Source organism: Centroberyx affinis, unplaced genomic scaffold (genome assembly GCF_046629955.1).
Source record: "Centroberyx affinis isolate AG114_WGS23_722 - 3 ecotype Tasmania unplaced genomic scaffold, CSIRO-AGI_Caff_v1 ptg003028l_1, whole genome shotgun sequence".
NCBI classification, from domain to species: Eukaryota; Metazoa; Chordata; class Actinopteri; order Beryciformes; family Berycidae; genus Centroberyx; species Centroberyx affinis.
In genome coordinates, this window is record NW_027281124.1 from 84471 (window position 1) to 109669 (window position 25199).

At 42.0% G+C, this 25199-nt stretch overlaps 1 protein-coding gene across 1 annotated transcript in view; it reads left to right on the forward strand.

Moving 5' to 3' along the window:
• The first annotated feature begins 1552 nt into the window (after positions 1–1552).
• smpd3 (sphingomyelin phosphodiesterase 3) overlaps positions 1553–25199 on the forward strand; it is a 28475-nt gene continuing 4828 nt past the window's right edge. Inside the window, exons 1-6 of the mRNA XM_071537383.1 lie at positions 1553–1854; positions 4172–4423; positions 4797–5763; positions 18314–18389; positions 21582–21743; positions 22628–22717. Of these exons, the coding sequence (XP_071393484.1) occupies positions 1553–1854; positions 4172–4423; positions 4797–5763; positions 18314–18389; positions 21582–21743; positions 22628–22717 (1849 nt within the window). The remainder of the gene's footprint in view (positions 1855–4171; positions 4424–4796; positions 5764–18313; positions 18390–21581; positions 21744–22627; positions 22718–25199) is intronic.

Consider the following 25199-nt stretch of genomic DNA (forward strand, 5'->3'; position numbering starts at 1 on the left):
CTGTAACATTAACAACTCAAATTTATCCATGATAGTAGCTTAGTTAACATCCATCCAGCTACACTGTTATTGGTTTACGTTAGCCTGGTTGTTGTCTAGCTAGTGTGCTAGTGTGTGTGTTTACCTTCTGTGCAGTTTTTAATGTTTTTATTTTGTTATTTTCTGCTTTTCTGTTTCTAACTTAATTTTTATTTTCTGTTTTTTAATGTTTTCATTGTACAGCACCTTGTAACTCTGGTTTTGAACGGCGCTTTATAAATAAAGTTTACTTACTTACTTACTAGTGCGCTAGCCTTGCTAGCTAGTTTATCAGGCTAGTAGCAAAAGAAAGATCAATGTAGCAACGTTATTGAATAATGGGATGGGCATTTTCAGTTTGCTTTTCATCACAGATTGAACAGTGGCATGAATTTAAGAATTTTAATTTTAGAATGCTCAACATGGTCTATAAAAATATACAATATCACAAATTGAATTGTTCTCTCAATCTTTATGCATACTACTAGTTAATTACAGCTACTTTTTACTATTTTTACACCAGTAGTCTTTCTTCTAAGTAAAGTTAACAAGTTGCTTATTGTGACTGAAGACTTTTGTCAAGTCTCTGAGAGCTTAGTCAATGAGCAGGTCCCTGCATTGATTGTGTTTTCAGACTCACAGTATCCCAAATACCATCTTATAGCCCAGTAAAGGCTGTTTTTGGGATCACATTATATGCTAATATGCAGCTGTTTTACACATATCTTAATAACTCAGAATGGAGATAAGAGCTGATCCAACCCATCAAACATTTACGTTGAATAGATGTTGATACGACGGCCTGCACCAACATTGATAATCTTCAAAAGCAACAAAAATGACTGATGCAGTACTCTCATACGCATACAAGCATATCAGGAATACAGAGCACGGCTGTAATCTCTGCCTGTGCACATCGAAACAATTGTTGGAATATATATTTGTCCGAAAGCATTCAGAGACATTAGGAAATTAACAAGGTCCATTTTGCTCACCGCACGCTTTTCATCAGAGACTCATCAGAGACTCAACCGCACAGCTGATCTCTCTCCACTTTTTCCTCCCCTTTCTCTCTCCCTATTTCCGTCCTCTATTCTTCTATCGATCTCTCTCTCTCTCCAGGTCCTGAGGACGTGGTGATGGTTAATGGCCATCCCATCCCGATGCCGGTGGAGCCCTTGCAATCATAGATCCGTCATCAAGGGAAAAAGCTCTCATCATGGCAACCCCCTACCTCGAGACTGTGCTACTTGACCCCTCCTGTAGGGGGTGGAATTGCTAAGGGAAGGGGAAGTGAGGCTAAGGCAAGCTTGCCAGTGAAGTTAAACAAAAATCACCCAAACCATGTAGTGTACCTTTCTCCAAGCCGGGGGGAGGGCCTAGATTTGAGTTTTGATTTATTTTGTGTTTTTTGTTTGTCCATTTTTCGGAAGCGATTTGTGCTCGTTCACGTTTAAGAGTGCATGCGGGCGTGGACGGCGCATGTGAGGAGAAAGCGATAGAGAGAGGCAGAGAGAAAGACAGAAGGAAAGAGATGGTTCTCCACACCTCCCCTTACCCCAGTGCCTGTCTGCACTTCTTGGATGGCTTGTCGTGGAGCTTGGTGTTCCCCTGCTACTGGCTGCTGGACCGGCTCCTGGCTTCCTGCGTGGCCACCTCGCTGGAGAAGCGCCGGCGCTCCCAGGACCCCTGCTCCTTCCTCACCCTGTGTGTCCTGGTGTCCGCTCCCCTCTACCTGCTCCTCCTCCTCGCCTCCCTGCCCTTCGCCCTGCTGGGTTTCCTCCTCTGGGCTCCCCTGCAGGCCGTCCGCCAGCCCTACCTCTACACCTACCGCAGGTTAGTGTTGACGTAGTTAAAGAGTAACTAAACCCCAAACCCAAATCTGTGGTGAAGCCTGACATCTAGTGGTGAAAAGTAGGGTACTGAACTGGCCATCTGCTATTGGCGGATCTTTGGTGCCAGGTGATGTCACCACCTGTTGTACTCTGTAGAAGGTGACATCACCTGGTACCAAGGACTAGCCAATAGCAGATGGCGATTTCAGTAGTTTTTGGGTTTGGGGTTTACTTACTCTTTAAAGGTGCTATGTGTAGCATTTTAACCATCAATATATCATCAAATGAATTGTGATACCTTGGTATAATTGCCGTAAACAAATGAGACCATAGTGGAGATGATTGGTAGCCTCTATCTCACGCCGGTGGTATTGTTAGTGCTAGTGTTTCTCAAAATTAAGACTACATTTCCCATAAGCCCTGTTGCTTCCTGTCCCCCTCCCCCTCCCTGAAGAGGATCAACATGTTGGAAGTGATTTTTCCATCGGCCTTTCACTCCTTCCACCATCTGTTGCCAGAAACTCTGAAAGCTTTAACTCTGTTTGCTCTGGAAGAACAGCGCCCTCTACCTGTTTTGTGCCGTAAAGCAATCCAGCAGATTTCCCTTCAAATCTGAGCCGGTGCCACGCAATGTAAAATGCATCGTAGAGACAGGTAGAAGCTGTCAATCTTCTCGGCGATGGTCTCATTTGTGTACACTAATTATGCTAGTGTCTCAAAATTAATGTGGGAATGATTTATTGATGTTAAAATGCGACAGGTAGCCTCTTTAATATAAAATAGGATGAAAGTTTAATGATCCCTGTGGGGAAATTGGGTCATCGCAGCAGCAAATAGTCAGAGGATAGAGCAAAAAATAAAATATAAATAAGGACCTTAGAACATGTTAAGTAGGAAAGCATGAGTGAAAAATATGAAAAGAAGTATTGAGGGTGTGCAAAATACCAGCAGTGGAACATACTGATAGTTCCTGAGAAAAAATGAACACAGAATATGATGTGAAAATTACCAAACATAAAACATACTGTATATTCGTGTGATATAAGTGGAAACATTATTTGTATGTCTTCATCGACCACAGACTAGTATGTATTTAGTTAATAATACTACTGTATATCTCTACACCTATTGCAAGTTAGTATTTATTTAGTTAATATTATTTAATATCTATCTACACCTACCATTCAGTAGTGTATCATTATTATTTCTTGTTAACATGAGTTTGTATTCATCTACCAATATCTCAAATTAGTGCTGACAGTATCCCAAGTTAGTATCTGTGCATTCACAAAGCTTCTCAAAAGAGGGACTGCTGATCTGTTTTAGTGTTCAAAGGGTAAATAAGTCCCATAGCACTAAATGAGCACAATATATCTGTGGGGGTTGATAGGATTGCTGATCAATACCAATGACTCGATTATTTGGCCTAGAGCTGAGATTTCTGGCTTTCTAGATCAAAACTGACTTTCTGGCTTTGGAACAAAAATGCTCAGTCCAGGAGGACTCGATGAGTGACTAGCATCACAACACATTTCAGCTACGAAAGCCAAAAAGCCTCAATCTCCAGCCAAGAAAGCAAAGGACAAAGCAGTATTATTATTTCATCCATTTAGCATGGTGATATATTACCTCTTCACTAGATATTTCTAATGGATCTCTGTTCTAAATAGCTATCTTACTCCTCTCTACTGTTGCAAGCCCTACTTGTCACCAATAGAGGTCGTTAGTGATCATAGATTGCTTAATGCTTCTTTAACAAAGTAGCTGCAAGATGCTTTGGTGGCCGATTTATAAAGTGTACTGTGAAGTGCATGTCTTTAATTTATCACAAAAATTGCTTTATTTTGTTGTTTTAATTAACATCTGCTGAGTGTGGAGTTTTGTTACCTTTGAATTAAAAGTTAAAATGATTTTATGTTGTCATGGTGATGCCTGTCTGTCTGTCTCTCTGTCTGTGGACACAAAACCCCAAGAACAATACAATTCCCCCTATAGAGTAGATGATCTGATTAGGTTTTGAAGCACCTTGCTGCATAAATTAGTATTTTAATGAGGAAAAACAGATTTCGTCAAACTACTATCACTCCTTAATGCTTTAAGATACAGAGTTCATAATAATATCCCCCATTTGTTATGTGAAGATGAGTATGTTGACATAGAAAAATCTGGCAATGAATGCATTAATTAGTTTCATTAATGGCCTCATTAGCATAACAGATTATGTTTAATATATCACAGTGAATACGGAGGGACATTAGGCAGCTCAAGTGCGTCTGGTTTGACTTGACCTGGTATTTTTTTTTACCTACCTTCTGCAGACCAGACAAGCACCAGGCGGAGCAGGGTGGGGCCGGGCCAGGGGGAGCCGGGATCGGGGAATGGAGGCCCCAGGGCAGGAGCTTCTGCTTCTGCAGTGCCAACGTTTGCCTGCTGCCCGACTCCCTGGCCAGGTTCAACAACCTGTCAGACACCCAGAGGAGAGCCCGCGAGGTGGGGAAGAGGATTCGCAACGGTGCCAGTCGGCCGCAGATTAAGATCTACATCGACTCGCCCACCAACACCTCCATCAGGTAAGGAAAGCTTGCTCCTGGTTATTCTTAGTGTCTGATTGTTTGTATTTATTGTATTTTTTGATGTATTTATTTTTGTCTAAGGAAGAGAAGAAAAAACGCACACCTATGTAGTTGAGGTGCTGGCTTGCAGGTCATAAACATCAAAAGAAGGGAGAAGCCGCACACTTATTATTATTATTATTTTTGTCTAAAACAATCTGTGAAACTTTGTTTTTTATGTGGCAAATCAAACTTGAATTTCCATGAAATTGGAGTTGCCCTTGGTGCACATACTGCCATTCCTTAGCTTTTGTGCATGACTATACTCACAGGCAGAGAAAACCATTTGCAGATGATTCCTTTCTTTATTTCTTTCTCTTCCATTCATCAGTGCGGCATCTTTCAGCAGCCTGGCCACAGGTTTCCGTCGTACCTCCTCTCTGGACCAGCGTCCAGACCAAACACACACCACCAACGGCCCCGCCGACACTGAGACCGAACCCCTCACTGAGTGCCCAATCCACCCCTCAGGTGCCACCGACTGCCCCGTCCACCCCATCGCAGGGGACCAGGGCTCCTCCGAATGCCCCCTTCACCCAGACGGAGCAGACAGTACGGCGGACTGCCCCCTCCACCCTGCAGGGGCCAACAACAACAGCTCAGACTGCCCTGTTCACACCACAGGAGGGGTCCCAGACTGTCGTGTCCATTCCCCAGGGGCTCAGAGCAGCCCGGGCCACCACGACTGCCCCATGCACGGGGAAGGGGCCCCGCCAAAACCCTCCCCGGATTGCCCCCTTCATACCTCAGGGGTTCAGATCAGCATCAGCGCCCCAGAGCCGGACCCTCAGGAGGAGGAGGCCGAAACGGGGAATCACCGGCCCGGGGAGGCGGCGGGAGACACGGGCAGCATGACCGCCTCTCGGGAGTCCCTCACTCGCTACCATGGAGGTGACGGAGGGAGGGACGGAGGAGGGATATCCTCCAACAACACTCTCTCGCACGTCCCGCGCACCTCAATCTTTAAGCGTCCGGGTCGGAAGCGCCGCCACGGGGACGACGGGTTCGACCACGAGATCTCTGCCTTCTTCCCCGCCAACCTGGACTTCCTGGCTCTACAGGAGGTGTTCGACCACGGAGCGACGACGCGGCTGCGGCGGCAGTTGCACCGCTACTTCCCGTACGTGCTGAGTGACGTCGGGCGGTACGGCTGGAAAGGCTGCTGCTCCAGGTTCAAGTTCTTGAACAGCGGCCTGCTGCTGGCCAGTCGCTACCCGATCCTGGACGCGCGGTACGAGTGCTACCCCAATGGGAGAGGGGAGGACGCACTGGCTGCCAAGGGAGCGCTGTTTGCCAAGGTCAGATGCTTTACTTTTATTACTTTTTCTGTCTCTTCTTCCACTTCTTTTCACATCGCTCGCGTGCAAGTTGTGGCTGGAACGCATCCAGAACACGTAGAATTCCAGTCACATTGCGAGACTGACCACCACAAAATCAGGCCTGGAGGGTAGCAATGCAGCAAATATATAATTTTCCACGCAAATACACACAGGCGCACACCCCCATACCCCTGAAGCACTGTTATATTTTCAATTTTTCAAACTATATTGAAAAATTTGAGATTATTCTCGGGACAACTTCGTACTAAACTTTCCAGACATCCTCGTAATTTTCTTCTTGGTTTCAGAGATTAATTTTGGAGTTGTTCTGTCTGAAAGGTCAAGGTTTACACCAGTTTGGAAAATGTCATAATTAATACCCCAGTCTTCATGTTCATGCATGGCTGCCTTTTGGGGCCTCTGACACGACTCCATCTTTTGTTGGACAGAGATTTTCAGTCCAGCTGTCACGGAAAGAGACAACCTGAATTATTGAAAACACAGTTTCCTGTTTCCTTGGGGGCATTTTTTGAAGTCTCTCCTCTTCACGTCGAGGATGTAAAGGGGTAGAAAAGGAGTTTTTCTTCTTCCACATCTCATTCCATTTCAAACTGAGCTGAACTGGAACTAAATGTCACTTCAGGCCTAATTTTCATGCTTTTCCCGAAGCAGAAATGTGTCTGCGCTCTGATCGCTGCTTGGTGCCGTTTCAGCCGAGGGCTAATCTTGTCATCTCCGAAGCCATTATCTGTAACTTTGGCAAGGCAGTAATTGAATCTGCCCATTAAGTCTATTTATACTAAATTAACGTATTATACATTCGTGAAAGAGAGTGAAAGTGAGTATGAAAGAGGGACAGATCGAGATGGAGAGAGAGTTAGACTAAAGAAGACCTGTCAGCAGTCCATCTTAATTAAATCAAATTAGCTTGACCTAAGCAGATCCGGAATCATATTCATCAACCAGGTGAGGCCTCAACACCCTCTGCAGCATAGCTTTATGCTGCAGTTATGAGTTGAGTTTCCTCCATCTAGCTTGAAAATTTGGACACAGTTGTAGCACATGTAGACCTGGGGATGTTATAACCCCCAAAACAAAACCTGATAGAATTGGTCTATTGGATTGTACACCTAAGATGGGTACCATAGAATGCTTGAATGCTTGATGTGAATATATCATCCCAATTCTCAGAGTCTCACATGGATCCCTCATGGACATGCAGCCTTACGCATGGTGGATGGACTTTTACAATGACTACCATTTTGGCTACCAGTCTATAAACTGTCCTGTATGGGCTGTTTGAGATTGATTTATGCTGTGGCTGTCTTTTGTACTGCAATTCCTCTTTGTCTATGAAACACTGCCTTCCATCTGTCTGTAAAATACACAAAGGCAGCAGTTTGGCCGTCCTCCTTTGGGAGAAAAGGGAGGAGCGCACAGTGTAAACCCTATATAGATATCGCGCAATGTAATAGTGATGAAGTGTTAGACGGTTTGTGTGTGTGTTTGTCCCACTGTCCCGCTGTGTGTGTGCATGTGTGCGTGCTCCTGGGATACTGTAAGTGTTGACAGTCTGTGGGTTCATTAATCAGCCACGTACTGTGACTATCACGATCTGAGCCTGGATCTGATCCAGTTCCCGCTGGTTAGCTTCCGCTTCATATAACCCGATGCCGATGACGGGTACCTGTGTGTGCATGTGTGTGTGTGTGTGTGTGTGAGCATGCATTTATGCGTCCATACGTGCCCTTAGGCAATTCCTATCCCTCCTATTTGCTTGCAGGTTGTACTACATCTAATATAGACACACTTCATCACAGCCTGCATGCTGACAGTCTCATCCTGTTAGCTCCTGCTACCTGCTGACTGTCACTCCAGCTTACAAGTTGGCCTCACATCCCTGTTTCGCCGCCTCCTCCTATACCGGGTCACTCCAGGTCCCTCTGACAGGCTGGCTGTCAGCCAACTGGCAGGAACACGCCTCAATGCAAGCTGCTTATTCTCTGATGCAACATCATTCAGCATTAGGATCTTGGCTGACGCTGCCTCTACAATGGTAACCAAAAGGGTTCTATATAGTGGCAGAAAATGGTTATTTAGAGTGCAATCACGCCTATGGTTCTCATTTTCTTTGGTCCAAACTGTGCAACTGTAAAGGTACTGTAAGTCCTTGTAACTTTAGCTAAGCAGGACTCATCTGTCTCTTCTGCTCTGGTGTTCATACCAGTTAAGATGAAGAAATAGCTGAATATGAGCGATATCAGTCCAGACTTTCCAAGCATGAGGAACTGCTGGCTATCAGATGTCAACATCCGTCACCTTATACCCATAATCCCTTGCATTTTGGGGTTGTCTCCTGTAGTTGGTAGTTGGATTACGCTCTCACTCCTAATGAACCGCACTACAGTTCTCTTGTAACTGTCTGTCTGAAACCTGCATTTTCAGGTGTCTCAGTGCCGTTACTTGGTGCCACCAGAGTTCAAATGGCATTGTTCTCACCTGGCCAAATAAACCAAACTAAAGGAGGAAATCAGTTTGAATCCACTGTTTGAATAAACTGCTCTGAACATGCTTGTTGTCAACACCTTTATGGACCTTTATGGTGCTGTAAAGAACCATTTGAGAATGCATGAAATGCTCCGAACCAGCAGTATTGAAAGTACTACAAAGACAACTACACTGGGTTATCTATCATGATTTACCATTTTTTTTAGTTGAACAAATCAGAGGGCTCTTTGAGTCAGTACAGGACTATATAGACAGTGGTGGAATGTAACTAAGTGCATTTACTCAAGTACTGTACTTAAGTACAATTTAGAGGTACTTGTACTTTACTTGAGTATTTCCATTTCATGCTACTTCATACTTCTACTCCACTACATTTATTTGACAGCTTTAGTTACTAGTTACTTTCCAGATTTAGATTATTAATACAAATTATAAATCAACTTATAAATTGATATATTTTTTATAGGTTAAGCTACCCAGCAGTATATAAAGTAATTAAAATTAGCTCCAGCTTTACCTGCTGCAACATTAAAGTGATGAACACATTAATGCATCAATAATTATAGTCCAATTACATGATATATATGATTCTGAAATGGGCCATTCTGCATAATGAGTACTTTTATTTTTGCTACTTTAAGTATATTTTGATGCTAATACTTTTGTACTTTGACTTAAGTAAGATTTTGAATGCAGGACTTTTACTTGTAACAAAGTATTTTTACACTGTGGTATTGCTACTTTTTACTTAAGTCAAAGATCTGAATACTTCTTCCACCACTGTATATAGAACCACTAACCTAACCAAAGAACCCTCCTTTTACCTTGTAACTCATCTTCCTGCCAACTGCCAGGGACGTATCTCAACACAAGTTACAGTTCCTTTCGATGTAACGCCATTCAGTATTGGGTTGTGGTACGTCTTCCTCATAACCTGCCTGTTTCCCAGCCAGCTGCTGTGCTTTGATGTGCCTGCTGTTCATTCTGTGCCCCTCTCCCTCCTCCAGACATCTTGGCAGCTTTCCAAAGCGGCGTCTTGTTGCGAACCGTTGCTTCCCCTCCGCGGACCTTTGGTCATTCTCGCTCATTACTACGAGACACTCCGGCTCGCTTCCAGCCAGCTGGGATGCATCTCATTAGATGCAGCTCATTTGATGTACCTGATGTTCACGCTGCGTCCCTCTTCCTCTCTGCTAGATGCTTGTGTTTGTTCTTTCGTATCAAACAAAAATATGGAGGCGCAGTCAAGAAGAAAATGTTAAAGTGGTAATACTCATGATCGTTTTCTTTGATTTAGTCTCCATCTTTGGTGCTAAGCGCTCATTGCTGTGGTGTTTCTGCACTGCACTTCCCAGAGATCAATCAAACAGTGTGTCCAGTACTTTTTCCTTGGATTCTCTGTTGATGCAGTTTGAGTTTCTCTTTTCTTTGTCTGTTCAGCAATAGTGGCTATCATTGCTCATGCTAACTACCCAGTTCTTCTTCTATTTATTTCAAACAAACTGGAAATGTAAAACGCATCACTTCCTGTGAGGATTTTTCCCAGGAAAGAGCTACAGACACCGGCTGTTTAGAACAGCAAATGGAAAAGCTTTCATGAATTGGCTATGGGTTGAATCACTATTGTGTTACATAAACTGACAATAGACAGTAGTGAGAAGGACACTTATTTATATGCAAATGTAAAACCCACTTTAAGAGAGAGCCTTACAAAGAAAAATGCTCCTAGTATCAGAACAACAAGACGATGCCAACAAGGAGTGCTTGGTCAATCAACTAATGGTTAACCGGTGTGTGTGTTCTTGCCAAAACACTGAAAGTAAACTCTATTATTTCCGTTTTAGAGTTTTACACTGATTCCCTCTGCCTCTTTGCCAGTCTGAGCTGACTTTACTTAATGCGTTAATAACTAGAGATGCCTCGAGTCAAATATTCAAGATTTTGTCAAACCCCTTGTGCATCATAGATGTGTGATTGAGACCAAGTAGCAACAGATAATGTAATAACTGAAGATGTAATAAAACCTGATATTACAAATTTTTTTTTCCTGCTGGCAATTATTACATCCTAAGGGTGTAACTTCTATTAATCATTAAAATATGAATCTGAGGATGGTATGATTTATCTGACAATTTATTACATTAAGGTATCAGAGGGACACCTTATTACATTCTGACAAGCTATTGCATTATCCAATAGCTTACAAGTTATTACACTATTTGTTTCTACAGAGTAGTATTCTATTTCTCATCAACAGCACAAATGAATACAATGGTTAAATTAACGGCACTGACGCTGCCAAGGTTCTATTTTTACCGCACTTAAATTGTAACATGCTTTGGGTAAAAGCACTACCAAATTATCTCATGTGTATAATTATATTATCACTGCACTGAACTGTGTAGCAAAGTTACACAATGACTTCAAACCCTACTACAGCCGTCTCCTGCTATTGTTCCCAGTTCTTCTCAATAGCCTCTAATAAGCATGTTAACGTGCGCAACTGCTATTTTCCCAATATAAATTCAATCTCTTGTCAATCTCACTGTGGGCAACCATACTCCTAATTTCCCCATGGACGTATTTCCCTAAAAAGCAGCAGGTCAGCAGCACAAACCAGAATTGTGTACCAGAGAAAGGAGAGAGAGAGAGAAAGAGAAAGAGAGAGAGAGAGAGAGAGAGAGAGAGAGAGAGAGGCAGAGATATAATATTAATTAAAAAATGTTTCCCTAAAGAGTGAGCCAGCGCCAGCTCAGTAATTAAGGCTTTTCAGTCTCAACATTTATCCCCTCTTATAATTATTTCAAACTACTGAGTGCATGGTTGAAGAGGCCTGAGAGTGTGTGTGTGTGCGTGTGTGTAAATGCAGAGTTTGAATGCATTACTACGGATTAAGCTTCAAAACAGGGACACACTCAAATCTAGATTGGATAGAATGGAAATCAATGGGAGAATTTCCCAAATCCACCCCTGGCCTTTAATGACCAAAAGGACCTCTATTCACTATTGAGGTCAACTCAATTTATTGACACAAATTGCTTTCCTATTCAGGGGCAAAGGGATTTCAGCCTCTCTCTACATCTATTCAAACATTGGCCAGGGTAACTGTATACCACAGAGGTCTCAGCTCTAAAATATAGTCTTATATCCCTTTTAGTACTACACTGTGTCTGTGTGGGACCTTCTATACTTCCTTTATAATTATTTAAAAATGCTGTCTTTTGTCTTTTTATGATAATAAAGTCCTAGAAAAAGAGCTGATGGTTAGCTGTGTTGCCTCATCCTGTTCTTTTGTGGTGAAATCCATATGATGTACACGTAAAAAAAAAACAGCTTTAGATCACTCTCCCAATACTTATGTATAAGTTTGTGTTTTATGTTTAGCCCTTTCAGAACAAAATGGCGTTCGCTTGAAATTTGAGGCGTTTGCTTGAAATTTGTCTGACTTAATAAAGTGAAAGCCAATCAGCTTCAAGCGGGACTCTATCCAGGAACCTGTAAATTTCTACCACCACCTGGTATTTACTTTGGGAAAATGTCCTTTGGGTATTTGTGACTAATAACACTGACTTATAACACCTGCACAAAAAGTTTATAAAAGCTAGATTCCCTGAAGAAGACAATGGTGGTGCTGCTGCCAAGCCTGGGACAAAAGGATTAAAATGCAGCATGATAGAATAAAGAATATAATGCTGAAGCAGAGTTTCAGCTAATCTAAATTGTCTCATCAAGATGTCAACCAAAACACTAATCATAATGGGACTATAGAAAGATGTCAACCAAAACCACTAATCATAATGACTGGACTATATAAAGATGTCAACCAAAACCACTAATCATAATGGCTGGACTATAGAAAGGTATCAACCTAAACCACTAATCATAATGACTGGAATATAGAAAGATGTCAACCATACCTCAGGGGCCTCAGATTTATTACTGGTGATAGCTATGGTACTCACCATTGTATCCTGTATGATAAGGTGGGTTGGTCTTCTCTGGCAGAGAGGCGTAATAAACATTGGTATTTGTTTATATATAAAGCCCTCGTTGGAAAGCTACCACCCTACATTTCAATGATGCTGGACTGGAACCTTGGACCCTATCAAACTCGCTCAAATGACTTGCTTATGCTTAAGGTCCCCCAAGCACGGTCTAAATCTGGACAATCAGCCTTTTATTTTAGTGCTCCAAATTCTTGGAATGATCTTCAACACACACTAAAAATCAATACTCTACTAACCTATGGACAATTTAAAACCATGATCACAAACCTCCCTGCCTCAATGTGTAACTGTTTTAATTGATTTTCTTTATTCTCATCTATGTCTTGTCCTATTTATTTAAAACTTTGAACTTGTTTGTTGCTCGACATCATTGTAAATGAGGGCAACCTCAATGGTTATTCGAGTTTAAATAAAGGTTTGAAATACCACTAATAATAATGACTGGACTATATAAAGATGTCAACAATACCACTAATCATAATGACTAGACTATAGAAAGATATCAACCTAAACCACTAATCATAATGACTGGACTATAGAAAGATGTCAACCTAAACCACTAATCATAATGACTGGACTATAGAAAGATGTCAACCACACCACTAATCATAATGACTGGACTATATAAAGATGTCAACCTAAACCACTAATCATAATGACTGGACTATAGAAAGATGTCAACCTAAACCACTAATCATAATGACTGGACTATAGAAAGATGTCAACCTAAACCACTAATCATAATGGCTGGACTATAGAAAAATATCAACCTAAACCACTAATCATAATGACTGGACTATAGAAAGATGTCAACCACACCACTAATCATAATGACTGGACTACAGAAAGATGTCAACCACACCACTAATCATAATGACTGGACTATAGAAAGATGTCAACCACACCACTAATCATAATGACTGGACTATAGAAAGACATCAACCTAAAGCACTAATCATAATGACTGCTCTGTCAGTGTGCTGCCTTCTTTCGCTTGCATGTCATCACTACAATTTTGCCGCTTATTTTTCAAGGGAAGCAATCAAACTCATGCGGGTAAAGCGAGGCGAAATTTCAGCTCCCGGTGAGGCTGATTCGTTATAGCAAACGGCGGTTTCATAATCAGGCTCGGTTTGGTCGGGTTTCCGGTGTGAAATCACCTCTCAACAGCTCATTTCAGCTCGGTTTAGCTCCGTCTCAAATGCTGCGATGAGAGGAAGTCTTGGGAGAGATCAAGTTTTAGCATCTCGTATCCTGTCTTCTGATTCATTTGCTGTTTTATTAAAACAAAAAAATGCATTTCATTTCTGTTTCATACAGAGAACAAAAAGACTTTCAACTCATTTCCGCCTAAATTCCTTCCAGCCGAGGCTCTTCTTCTTCTCGCGTCGGTACACAAGACTCCAATTAGCACCGGCATCATCTTAACTTCATCTTCTGCATACAGCGGCAGAAGCAAATATAAACATACAGTATGCACTTAAACCAAATGTAGAAGTCCACTCTGGCTTGCATGCATGAGTGCACACACACAAACACACACACACATACACAGGCACACCCACACACACACACACACACACACACACACACACACACACACACACAACCCAAGCAAGACGTACTCCACAAGAATCCCCTCAGGCCCATTGTCAGTTTCAGGGTGCACACACACCTATTCAAGCATGGCTAAGCCCCTGAAATATTAATACAGAGGGCAGCATGCAGATAGAGAGAAGAGGAGAGGGGAAGCAAGAGGGGGGAGGAAGGGCAGGGGGAGAAGAGAGAGAGAGAGAGAAGCAACAGAGAGGGAAGGAATGAGGACAGAGAGTTGGGGAGATGGAAGGAAGAGAAAAGAAAGAATGAGATGATGACAAGATTAAACTCTATTGATCCCCGTAGGGAAATTAGGCTGTTGAAGCAGCAAAAGTAATAGGGTAAACACAAGAAAATTAGAGTATAAGTGCACAGATTGAATACAAACCAAGCAATAAAAAACAATAAAAGTGATAATAGAAGAGAAATACATGCGGGGTTATATAAACATATAAACATGACAATTTCAACACAGTAGTTGAAGCAGACTGAGTAGGAAGTATGGATTACTAACATTTATGGATTTACAGACAGGCGGCAGTCACGACTACTGAAGTACGGATACCTAAACATGAAATATGTGCTATATATAAACATATTTAATATAAATAATATGTGAAAAATATGTGTAACCATGATGTTATAATAAGGAGCAAAGCAAGAGGTGGAGGAAAACATGGCCGGAGAACAGAAATGAGAGAAAACAAAAAGGGAGAAAGAAGGAAACCATGCAGAAATTGAATGGTCTGGGTCTAGACTAGGTTTGTTTTGGTCTGGACCAGTCTGGACTGTCCTGCTCTCTGGGTCAAATAGTACCAGTTAATGAGTTCTGAAACACAGATTACGCATTATGGACACAAATTATGTGAAGATTGCATTCCTCCACCACTGTTATGTGGATTATGTGACAATAACAGGAATTGGACATGACATTTTCACATGAAAAGGTTAGCTAACGGTTAAGGTTTAGGCAACTAAAACAGTTACGGTTAGGTTTAAGGTTTTGGTCATGGTTAAAAATGGTTAAAAATGAAAACTTCACTCCCAGAAATCATGAGTGGATTTGAACCCAGAGTTGCAGTAAACAACCCTTGGTGTCTTAATCTATTTGGATCATGGCTGAATTTTGGTTCAGCTTCTATAACAAACTTGGACTAGTCTGTTCTAGTCTGGTCCAGTCCAGCCCAGTCTTTCAGACAGAACAGTCATTCCATTAAGTGCAGCTTAATTGAACTAATGCTACAAATCTTAGACGGGGAAACATATCGCCTCGAGGTGCGGTAGATTTACTGCGCTCCGGTCTAAAATGTGAGCTTTGTGTTCGGTATTAAAGTCGGGGCTAATTAGACTAATGCTTTATTGTGGCTTTTAGGATTTTTCATTAGGAGCTCTGTACAGATACCAAGCCAAAACAGCCATCCCATTATTGGCAATCAGTTCCAATTTGTCTGAGTGAAAACTCCTTTCCCCAATAGGGCGCTGTAACACCATAGGTAATTTACCATGGAGATAAGTACTGATTTTTTTAAATTGTAATCACATACTGGATTAATCTTTGAATTTGTCTGAATCAAGGAGTGAGGGCCACACTTGCTTATTTTATCACAAGGTATGGGTGCTTTAAAAGTGTATAAATACTACAAGGGTAAAATAATTAAAGTGGTAATCCGTGAGATCCTGCTGTTTTTTTATTTTGTCTCTATCTTTGATGCTATGCACTCTTTGCTGTGGTTTTGTATTATTTTGTCTCCATCTTTGGTGCTCAGCACTCACTGCTGTGGCGTTTCTGCACTGCACTTAGCAGAGATCACCTGTCAATCAAACAGTGTGGGCGGAGCTTGGATTTTCTGTTGATGCAGTTTGAGTTTGTCTGTTCAGTCACAGTGGCTATCACTGCTCATGCTCACTACCCAGTTCTTCTTCTGTATATTCCAAATATAGGCTATAGGCTATGAATCACTATTGTGTTATATCAATCCATGATAGTAGCAAAACACCCATTTATTTAGATGAAAATGTTATGGATTATTACTTTAAAGGTTTAAAATGTTTCAAGGATAAAATCCCAGAGCTCTACAAAAATACCTCTTTAATTACGAGGATGGAGCCGTACCCCGCCCAGCTCCACCTCTGTCCCTCTAACAGAGAGCATTCTGTCTTGTTATAGGTCTACTCCACCCAAGCGCTTTTCCACTTCAAACTAACCACCCCACAATCACCGTTCTCCCTTTTCTCTGCAACCCTTTATTCCGCCTCCTCCTCCTCATCAGTCCATATCCACCCACCTCCACTCCAGACCTGCGCTCCCTCTCGGCTCGGTGGCTCGAGTCTGTGTTTCTGAAGGACTCCTCGACGCTGATTCTTAAAGACGTCTGATTAGAGACGTCGAGCGGTGATGAAGTTATTGCGAGGGGAGGGGGGGGGGGGGGGCTTGGAAACGGAGGCTGGGAAGCAATATTGAAAAATGTATAAATCATATGAGGAAGTGCTGAAAAAAGAATGGCTTCAGCTCCTTGTTTGATCCGCACGTTTGCGTCGTGTCATGGGTCATTTCAAACAATACATGGAAATTTTGGCTGGTGGTGAAATCACTCCAACCCCACTGCTTCATCTTTATGCCTTTGCATGGAATTGCATGCGCAATAACAGTGGCAATGATAGGACATTACCGGAGGATATGCTGTTGTTGGTGTTGATGGTGTCGGTGCAGAAACCCTGCACAATGTCCAATTCTGCCTTTTGTTTAGAGCAGTGGATAGCTGACATTTCCTCCTACCAATAAACCATGTTCCATGCCCCAGGGACCATGCCACGCCATTTATAATGCTCATTTATAATGAGGAGAATGTCAAGGCTGTACAAATGTCAGGGGGGAAAATCTACCGGCTTTTTCCGATTCCTTGATCAATGACTTTTCTGTCCGTTTTAAAAAAACTCTTTGTCCAGTTCGTGAAAGCTTTTCCATTTGCGGTTCTAAACAGGCGGTGTCTGGTAGGTAATTTCTGGGGGAAAATGCTCTGAAGTGATGCGCTTTACGTTTGTGGTTTGTTTGGAATAAATAGAAGAAGAGCTGGGTAGTTAGCATGAGCAGCGATAGCCACCATGGGTGAAGAGACAGAGAAAAGAGCGCCGCCTAGAGAAAGTCAAACAGAAAATCCAAGGAAAAAGACGACAGTTTGATTGACAAGGAAAAACAAGGAACTCGAGGATTAGCACTTTAAAGAGTAACTGAACCCCAGACCCAAATCTGTGGTGAAGCCTGACATCTACTGGTGAAAAGTACCTAGTGACACAAAGACCAGCCAAGAGCAGATGGCCAGTGCAGTACCCTACTTTTCACCACTAGATGTCAGGCTTCACCACAGATTTGGGTTTGGGGTTCATTTACTCTTTAAAGTTGCACATAGGAGTACGTAATAAATATTCATCATTTCCGCTATGAAGTTTTGCCTGTCTGAACTTGAACAGCCATCCAGTCACTTTGTTTAAAGAGACGATGTCTGACAAAAACTAGCACATTTTTCTGGACGCTGGTTCATTTTCTGGAGGCTGATCAACCGAGACAAGATGGTTCATAGTTGACAGCAGCTTGCCTTTTTTTTTTTTTTTTTTTTTTTTTTTTTTAGCAACATCACTCATCGGCAGCAAATCACAATGCTATTGCTGCCCGCCACGCTGCTGGTGCCTTAGGCTGCAATCAGTTATGAGCCGGTAATCAGTAATCTCAAATTGTCTGAAAGAGGGGGGGGGGGAGGAGTGCATTTACTTTCATGAAAACAATATTCCATTTTTACTCAAAACACGTACAAAGTATGTTTCCCAGGACACACTTGGATGTGTACATGGAATCCCGTTTACTGCTGTTTTTTCACAGGTTACATGAGCTCAGTTTCTATTGTAACGATTGTGTTTATCGAAGTCTGCATGTGTAAATTATAATATAATATAAATATTTGATGAGATACACGTGTCTCCGCTAGACGCTGTTCTGTACATATGAATGGCCTTTTGTAGACATGTTCATGCAAATGTGACATTTTGTATTGACATTGTGTGTATTCACTCTTAAATCATTCTAATGTGTCACATATTGCATATTTCTCGACATTTCTTTAACTGATCCCATACTGCATTAATTTCACATCTTTGTTACGTTTTCATATTGTACATATTTCTTGCACTTAATCCTATTATTTCCATACTTTTGATTCATACACTTCCACTGCTGTCATAACTGTCAGCTGTGTTTTGTTTAATTCCCCCCATTTCCTATATCCTTATTTATATTCTATTTTTCTCTGCTGTATCCTGTTACTATTTCCCACAGTGATCTATAAAGCTTATGCTATATTCAGTAATATGAGATGTGACCTGCGCATGTAAACACACCTGTCATGTGGGTTCTGTGGTTCCTGCAGGTTCATGTGGGCACCTCCCATCAGGAGCAAAGGGTTGTGGGATACCTCACGTGTACGCACCTCCACGCCATAGAAGGTACAGTTACTCTCTCTCTCTCTCTCTCTCTCTCTCTCTCTCTCTCTCTCTCTCTCTCTCTCTCCCTCTCTCTCTCTCTCTGCATGCACTTGCACACATAAATATATTGATACTATATTACAATGTCTTCCACTGTTCTGTTCTCTGCTGTGGAGAGGATATTTGCTCTGTGTGTGGGTGTGTGTGTCTTTGTGATTGTCCACCACCTCTCTCTCTCTCTCTCTCTCTCTTTCTGTCTCTCTCTCTATATCAGCCAGATAGCTACAACTAACAGACACACACATACCGTGTGAGTGTCTGTGTGTGTGTGTGTGTGTGTGTATGTCCAGATAGCCAGATAAATGGGCGCATCAAAACCCCTCGGCGCGCCTCCTCCTGCCGTTCCCATGGCGACTGGCTCAAGCTGTTTAAGGCGTCACAGCCCTATTTAAAGGCTCCGGTCGATGCCTCCCTCATTTTTTACCAGAGACACGTCCCCCCCCCCCCCCCAACCACCACCACCGCACCCCCCCGACCGACTCCGTCCGCCTGCTATTCCCGGCTCCTCCTACGCTTCGCAGAGCCCTAAATATAGCAGCGCCGGGGCTGTTTCTAAAGATACATCAAACATAAAGAGGGGGGGGGGGGGGGGGGTGCAGGGAGAAAGAGAGGGAGGGAGGGAAAATAAGAGAGAGGGGGAGAGAGAGAGAGAGACCTGATTCTTTTTCTGGGTGAGAAGACTTGTATATGAGAATGTTCTTCCTGCTTGGGGCGCATGCTGTGTGTGTATGTGTGTGTGTGTGTGTTGTGTGTGTGTGTGTGTGTGTGTGTGTGTGTGTGTACACTAGGGTTGGACCGATATGTCAGTTTGATGATACATCAAGCCGATATTGGCCCATGCACTAAAAGCATTATTAAAAGCATGCAGTTTGCTGGATTAAATATTTATTGTGGAATCGATCCATACTGCACTGGCTGTCTATGGGAAGACCTTCACCTGAACTGACTCTAATGAGACACTTTGATCATATTCCACATGTGTGATTATGATTCGTCCATCACTCACTCACACTCGATCGGGTGGGACTAATATCGCATGAGGCCTGCTGACAGGCTGACGCACGCTCGAGCTCCACCGCAGTAAAAATTGAGGTCATGCTGATCTTTAAAGGTGGCCGCATTGAAGTGTAATGCTTTTGTACTTTAAATTTATTACAGCAATATTTTTTCCACAAAGCATACAGGGCAGATGGTGATGCTCGCAGAACAATAATCAATGTTTGGTAACACTTTACAATAAGGGTACATTAATTAGGGGTTAGCTAATGTGTATTAAGCATTAACTAACCCTTATTAAGCATTAACTAACCCTTAATTTAGTGTAACCTTATTGTGAAGTGTTACCCAATTTGTTGGGCCCAATTCAAGCTCTGGTAGTAGCAGTAGTAGTAGTAATAGTAGTAGTAGTAGTATCATCCTGGGTTTCAATGGAGAGTTTTAGTGTCCCAGGATGGTCTAAATCAGTGATTCTCAACCTTTTTCATATCAAGGACCCCTAATTTAGTCCATAATAGAGCTACGGACCCCCATTTGATGAGATCTGAAAATATTTTTATTGTCACATATGATTTGGTCCAGAATCCCATGACTATCTGTACTGTAGGTAGAGAGATAACAGAGAAACTATGATCAAAACAGTCATTCTTCTACATTCTCTATTTGTGTTAACTTCTTGTAAATGAAATAATGCTGAAGTTTAACAATTCATCAATTTGCTGGGGACCCCCTGGAACCCCCTCAAGGACCCCTAGTGGTCCCCGGACCCCACGTAGAGAACCACTGGTCTAAATGCTGTTTCAGAGGTTTTTTCCACCCTGACGAGAAGACAATTCTGGGAAACACTGAATACTTGTCATTTATTGTAATTTTTTGACATGAAAATCGCCAAATTTGAAGATTTTGTAAATCAGCTATTGGTAGCTTGAATCCAAAAATATCCGTATTTGCCTTCCAAAACATATTTTACTCAAACCCTGGTATGCTGCATTCATCTGTGCTTGCATACATACTTTTCTTTGTTTTTTCTATGCGAACACCCAAAATGAAACAAACATGTTCTGTTGGACGCTACAGTAACAAAAAAAACAAAAAAAACAAAACAAATAGATTTCACATGTACTTGAGCTGGAGCTGGGAAAAATCAAAATGAAAGCCAAAGCCACCTACTCACCCAACAATATCTTTACACCTCTTTCTTTCTCACACTCTCCACTATCGAGCTATTATTTCTCTCTCACACTCTGTCCCCCACACTTCACCTCCTCCCTCTCCTTCCCTCCCTCTCTCTTCTTTGTGTTTCAAATTCGAAAATTTATATTGGCTTTGTTGGCATAAGCGGACAGAAACAAATGCTGCCAAAGCATTATAATAAATAAATATCACTGTTATATGGAATCATAGCATAGAGTATCGTATTGTGTCCAGAGCCATATATATCATCATATCATATATATATTGTATCGCTTTGTATTGCATCGTATCATATAATAATAATAATGATAATAATAACTTTATTTGTATAGCAATTTTTGAAAAACAATGTTTACAAAGTGCTTTACATACAATAAAACGCAAAAGCAGCAATAATAGAAAATAGGCATAAAAGTTAATATATGAGGCAGACAGGTACAACTAAAACACACAAGCAGAGATACAATTAAAAACAGATTCAACTTTACATAAAAATGTGTGCCAAATTTTTTTAAATAAAAAATAGGAATAAAAGGTAATACAAGAGATAAACAGGTACAACTAAAAATAAACAAACAAACAAACAGAGATACAATTAAAAACAGATGGAACTTTAAATAAGTGTGTGCCATCATCATCGGAACGTATTGTATCGGATTTTTTCATATTGTATTGTTTCATATTGTGTCATATTGAGTCGTATCCTGACCCACTCTATCGATAGTGAATTGTATTGTGAGCTCCTTGGCAATACCCAGACCTGCTCTCCATCCCTCTTTCCTCCTCTCTCGCTTTCTCTTTCTTAGGTCGGTTCAATTCAATTTAATTCAGATACGCTCGGGTGGCTTGACGGGCGACGCTTTGTATTAATTCTCTTCCTCTCTCATTTCCTCCCTCCTTCCTCCCTCTCTCTACCACACACACACACACACACACACACACACACACTCCTCCATCCGCCAGGCGATGCGTCGGTGCGTTGTGAGCAGCTGGACCTGTTGCTCCAGTGGGGGGCCGAGTTTCGCCAGTCTTCATCCCAACCACCGGAAGGAGAAAAGGTGCTGGAAGACCTGGTGGCCTTCGACGTCATCCTGGGAGACCTCAACTTTGACAACTGCTCCTCTGGTAAGGGGAAGGGTAGATATATACTTTTTTTTATCAGTTTGATGGAGGTTCTTCCCTTTTTTTTACTCTTAAGGGGTGGCAAGTTGTGAAATATTCGATGAAGATTTCCCTTAAGGAGCTGCAAACCCACCTAAGAATTTCATTAGTCTGGGTTTCAGTGGAGAGTTTTAGTGTCCCATGATGGTCTAAAAGCTGTTTCAGAGGCTTTTACATCCTGACAAGAATAAAAATCTGAATCCTTGTCATTTTTGGGGGGAATTTCTTGGCATGAAAATGGTCCAATTTAAAGCACAAAATATCAGCTATGGACAGCTTCTATCTAAAAAATATCAATATTATTAACAATCATCAAAAACTCAGTCAATCTCAGTCAAACCTGCTGTAAGTATAGGATTCATTGTACTGTCTTCTTGCTACTAGTACTGTACTATAATTTTATGTATAGCGATGGTAGTGACGAGTACTAGTCATAACTTCATCAATAATATTTAGTTACCAATTTTAAAGAGTTGTTACGTTTGTTATCACCCCCTCTAAATAGGATCAAAGTTGATTTATCCAAAAACTATAGTATAACCCACCCATATCCCCTGATTTGTCATAATTACTCATCGTAAACTGAGCTAGTTTAGATCAGAAATGAAAGAAAAGTTGACTTCCCATTACAAAAGTATTCCCATTACTACTGGATTTCATTCCAGTAAAAGGACAACAAGAACATGGGTCATTGTTTGCTTTCCTGATCACTCACTGGAGAGGAAAAGGACTTCTCCTACCGCTCCCAGGCACTAATAAATAAAGTCATAATGTTGTAATGTATTACTTTTTTTTTGCTGTCTGTAATGCTATGTATGTGGTTGTTGTGTTTTTTTGTTTTTTTCCAGAGGACAAGCTGGAACAGCAGCATGCGCTCTTTACTCAATACAAGGACCCATGTCGCCTGGGGCCCGGGGAGGACAAACCATGGGCTCTGGGTGAGAGGACACACACACACACACACACACACACACACACACACACACACACACACACACACACACACACACACACTCCTCGTTGTTCATTGCAAATGCACACAAGCCGAGTCACACATTTCCTCCGGGGCGCACGTTCCGACGTCACGCATTGTTCCCCATGAAAATACATACACATCCAAACACATATAGGTGCACATACGCACGCCATCACTATCTATAATCTGGCTCTTGTCTGGCATAAATCTGGACGCACCCCACTGTGTGAATTCAAACACACCCGGTACAAGTGTGCTGATACGCGGGCATTAGTGACGTTAAAAAAGAGAAGAAAAAAAAAAAAAAAACTGGAGGGTTTTGGTCTGGGTATGAAGCGTTATTTAGGCCAGCGGTATTTCGGGGACAGTGTGCGGGGCAGGGCGGAGTGAAAAGGGCTCGTTCAGGGAAAAAAAAAAGGGGGCTTAATTTATTTGGACCGGAGACGTCTGCGCGTACGTACGGGGCGAGCCAGAGGAACGGATCTGCGCTCCCCCCCCCCCCCGTCCCCAACCCCCCCCCCCCCCCCCCCCGTCGGTGTGCTATTAGGCAGCGCGGGGAAGAAAGACGGAAGAGAAAGACGGCAAGAGAGGAAGAATGCATTGAAAGGGGACGGGAAGGAAAGATTATCCCGTCGCGTAATGCTTATCCAAAGGGAGATTATACCTCGACACGTACAGCAGGCGGACAAAAAGGCAGGCAGAGAGCCAGGCAGGCAGGCAGGCAGGCAGGCAGTTGCTATTGTGAGGCAAAGTATTGATGGTGCATTGATAGATTTTTTTTTTTTTTTTTTTTTCGTGAAATGCGCCGAACTCTGAAAGCGCCAGTAATCTTCCAGGGAGTCGGGATGCCAGCCGGCCAGACACACACACACACACACACACACACACACACACACACACACACACACACACACACAACCTGCAGGACTTGTGCTGCGTTCACTTCATGTGGGAATAAAGCAAGGGCATGGAGGTGTACTCGTTTGAAGCCGCCAAGTAGCCTAGTGGTGTCCCGCCATGGCATTTCTGAAAGCTAAGGAACTTTCTTTTAATAAAGTGCGAGGTTTTCGGTCAAACAAGACCTTGTGCCTCGAAGAAGCTCTTGTTTGACCTTGTTTGCGCTTAATTAAATGAAAGTTTACATAGATCGAAGTGTGCGGAAGTTCCATATTCTTTATTCTGAGGAGTTCCATGTGACTCCGGCACCTTGGGTGGATATTTAAAACGAGAGGTGACTTATGAGAAGAAAATCTGAGACATTTTTGGGACGTTTTTCGCCAAATGCCCAATTCCCAAGTAGTATTTACCATGTGAAAGCTGAGTGAACAGTATTTTCTAGCAGTATTTACCACGTGAAAGCTGAGAGAACAGTATTTTCTAGCAGTATTTACCACCTGAAAGCTGAGAGAACAGTATTTTCTAGCAGTATTTACCACGTGAAAGCTGAGAGAACAGTATTTTCTAGCAGTATTTACCACTTGAAAGCTGAGTGAACAGTATTTTCTAGCAGTATTTACCACCTGAAAGCTGAGTGAACAGTATTTTCTAGTAGTATTTACCACCTGAAAGCTGAGAGAACAGTATTTTCTAGTAGTATTTACCACCTGAAAGCTGAGTGAACAGTATTTTCTAGTAGTATTTACCACCTGAAAGCTGAGAGAACAGTATTTTCTAGCAGTATTTACCACGTGAAAGCTGAGTGAACAGTATTTTCTAGCAGTATTTACCACCTGAAAGCTGAGAGAACAGTATTTTCTAGTAGTATTTACCACTTGAAAGCTGAGTGAACAGTATTTTCTAGTAGTATTTACCACCTGAAAGCTGAGTGAACAGTATTTTCTAGTAGTATTTACCACCTGAAAGCTGAGTGAACAGTATTTTCTAGTAGTATTTACCACCTGAAAGCTGAGTGAACAGTATTTTCTAGCAGTATTTACCACCTGAAAGCTGAGTGAACAGTATTTTCTAGTAGTACCACCTGAAAGCTGAGAGAACAGTATTTTCTAGTAGTATTTACCACTTGAAAGCTGAGTGAACAGTATTTTCTAGTAGTATTTACCACCTGAAAGCTGAGAGAACAGTATTTTCTAGTAGTATTTACCACTTGAAAGCTGAGTGAACAGTATTTTCTAGTAGTATTTACCACCTGAAAGCTGAGTGAACAGTATTTTCTAGTAGTATTTACCACCTGAAAGCTGAGAGAACAGTATTTTCTAGTAGTATTTACCACCTGAAAGCTGAGTGAACAGTATTTTCTAGTAGTATTTACCACCTGAAAGCTGAGAGAACAGTATTTTCTAGCAGTATTTACCACGTGAAAGCTGAGTGAACAGTATTTTCTAGTAGTACCACCTGAAAGCTGAGAGAACAGTATTTTCTAGTAGTATTTACCACTTGAAAGCTGAGTGAACAGTATTTTCTAGTAGTATTTACCACCTGAAAGC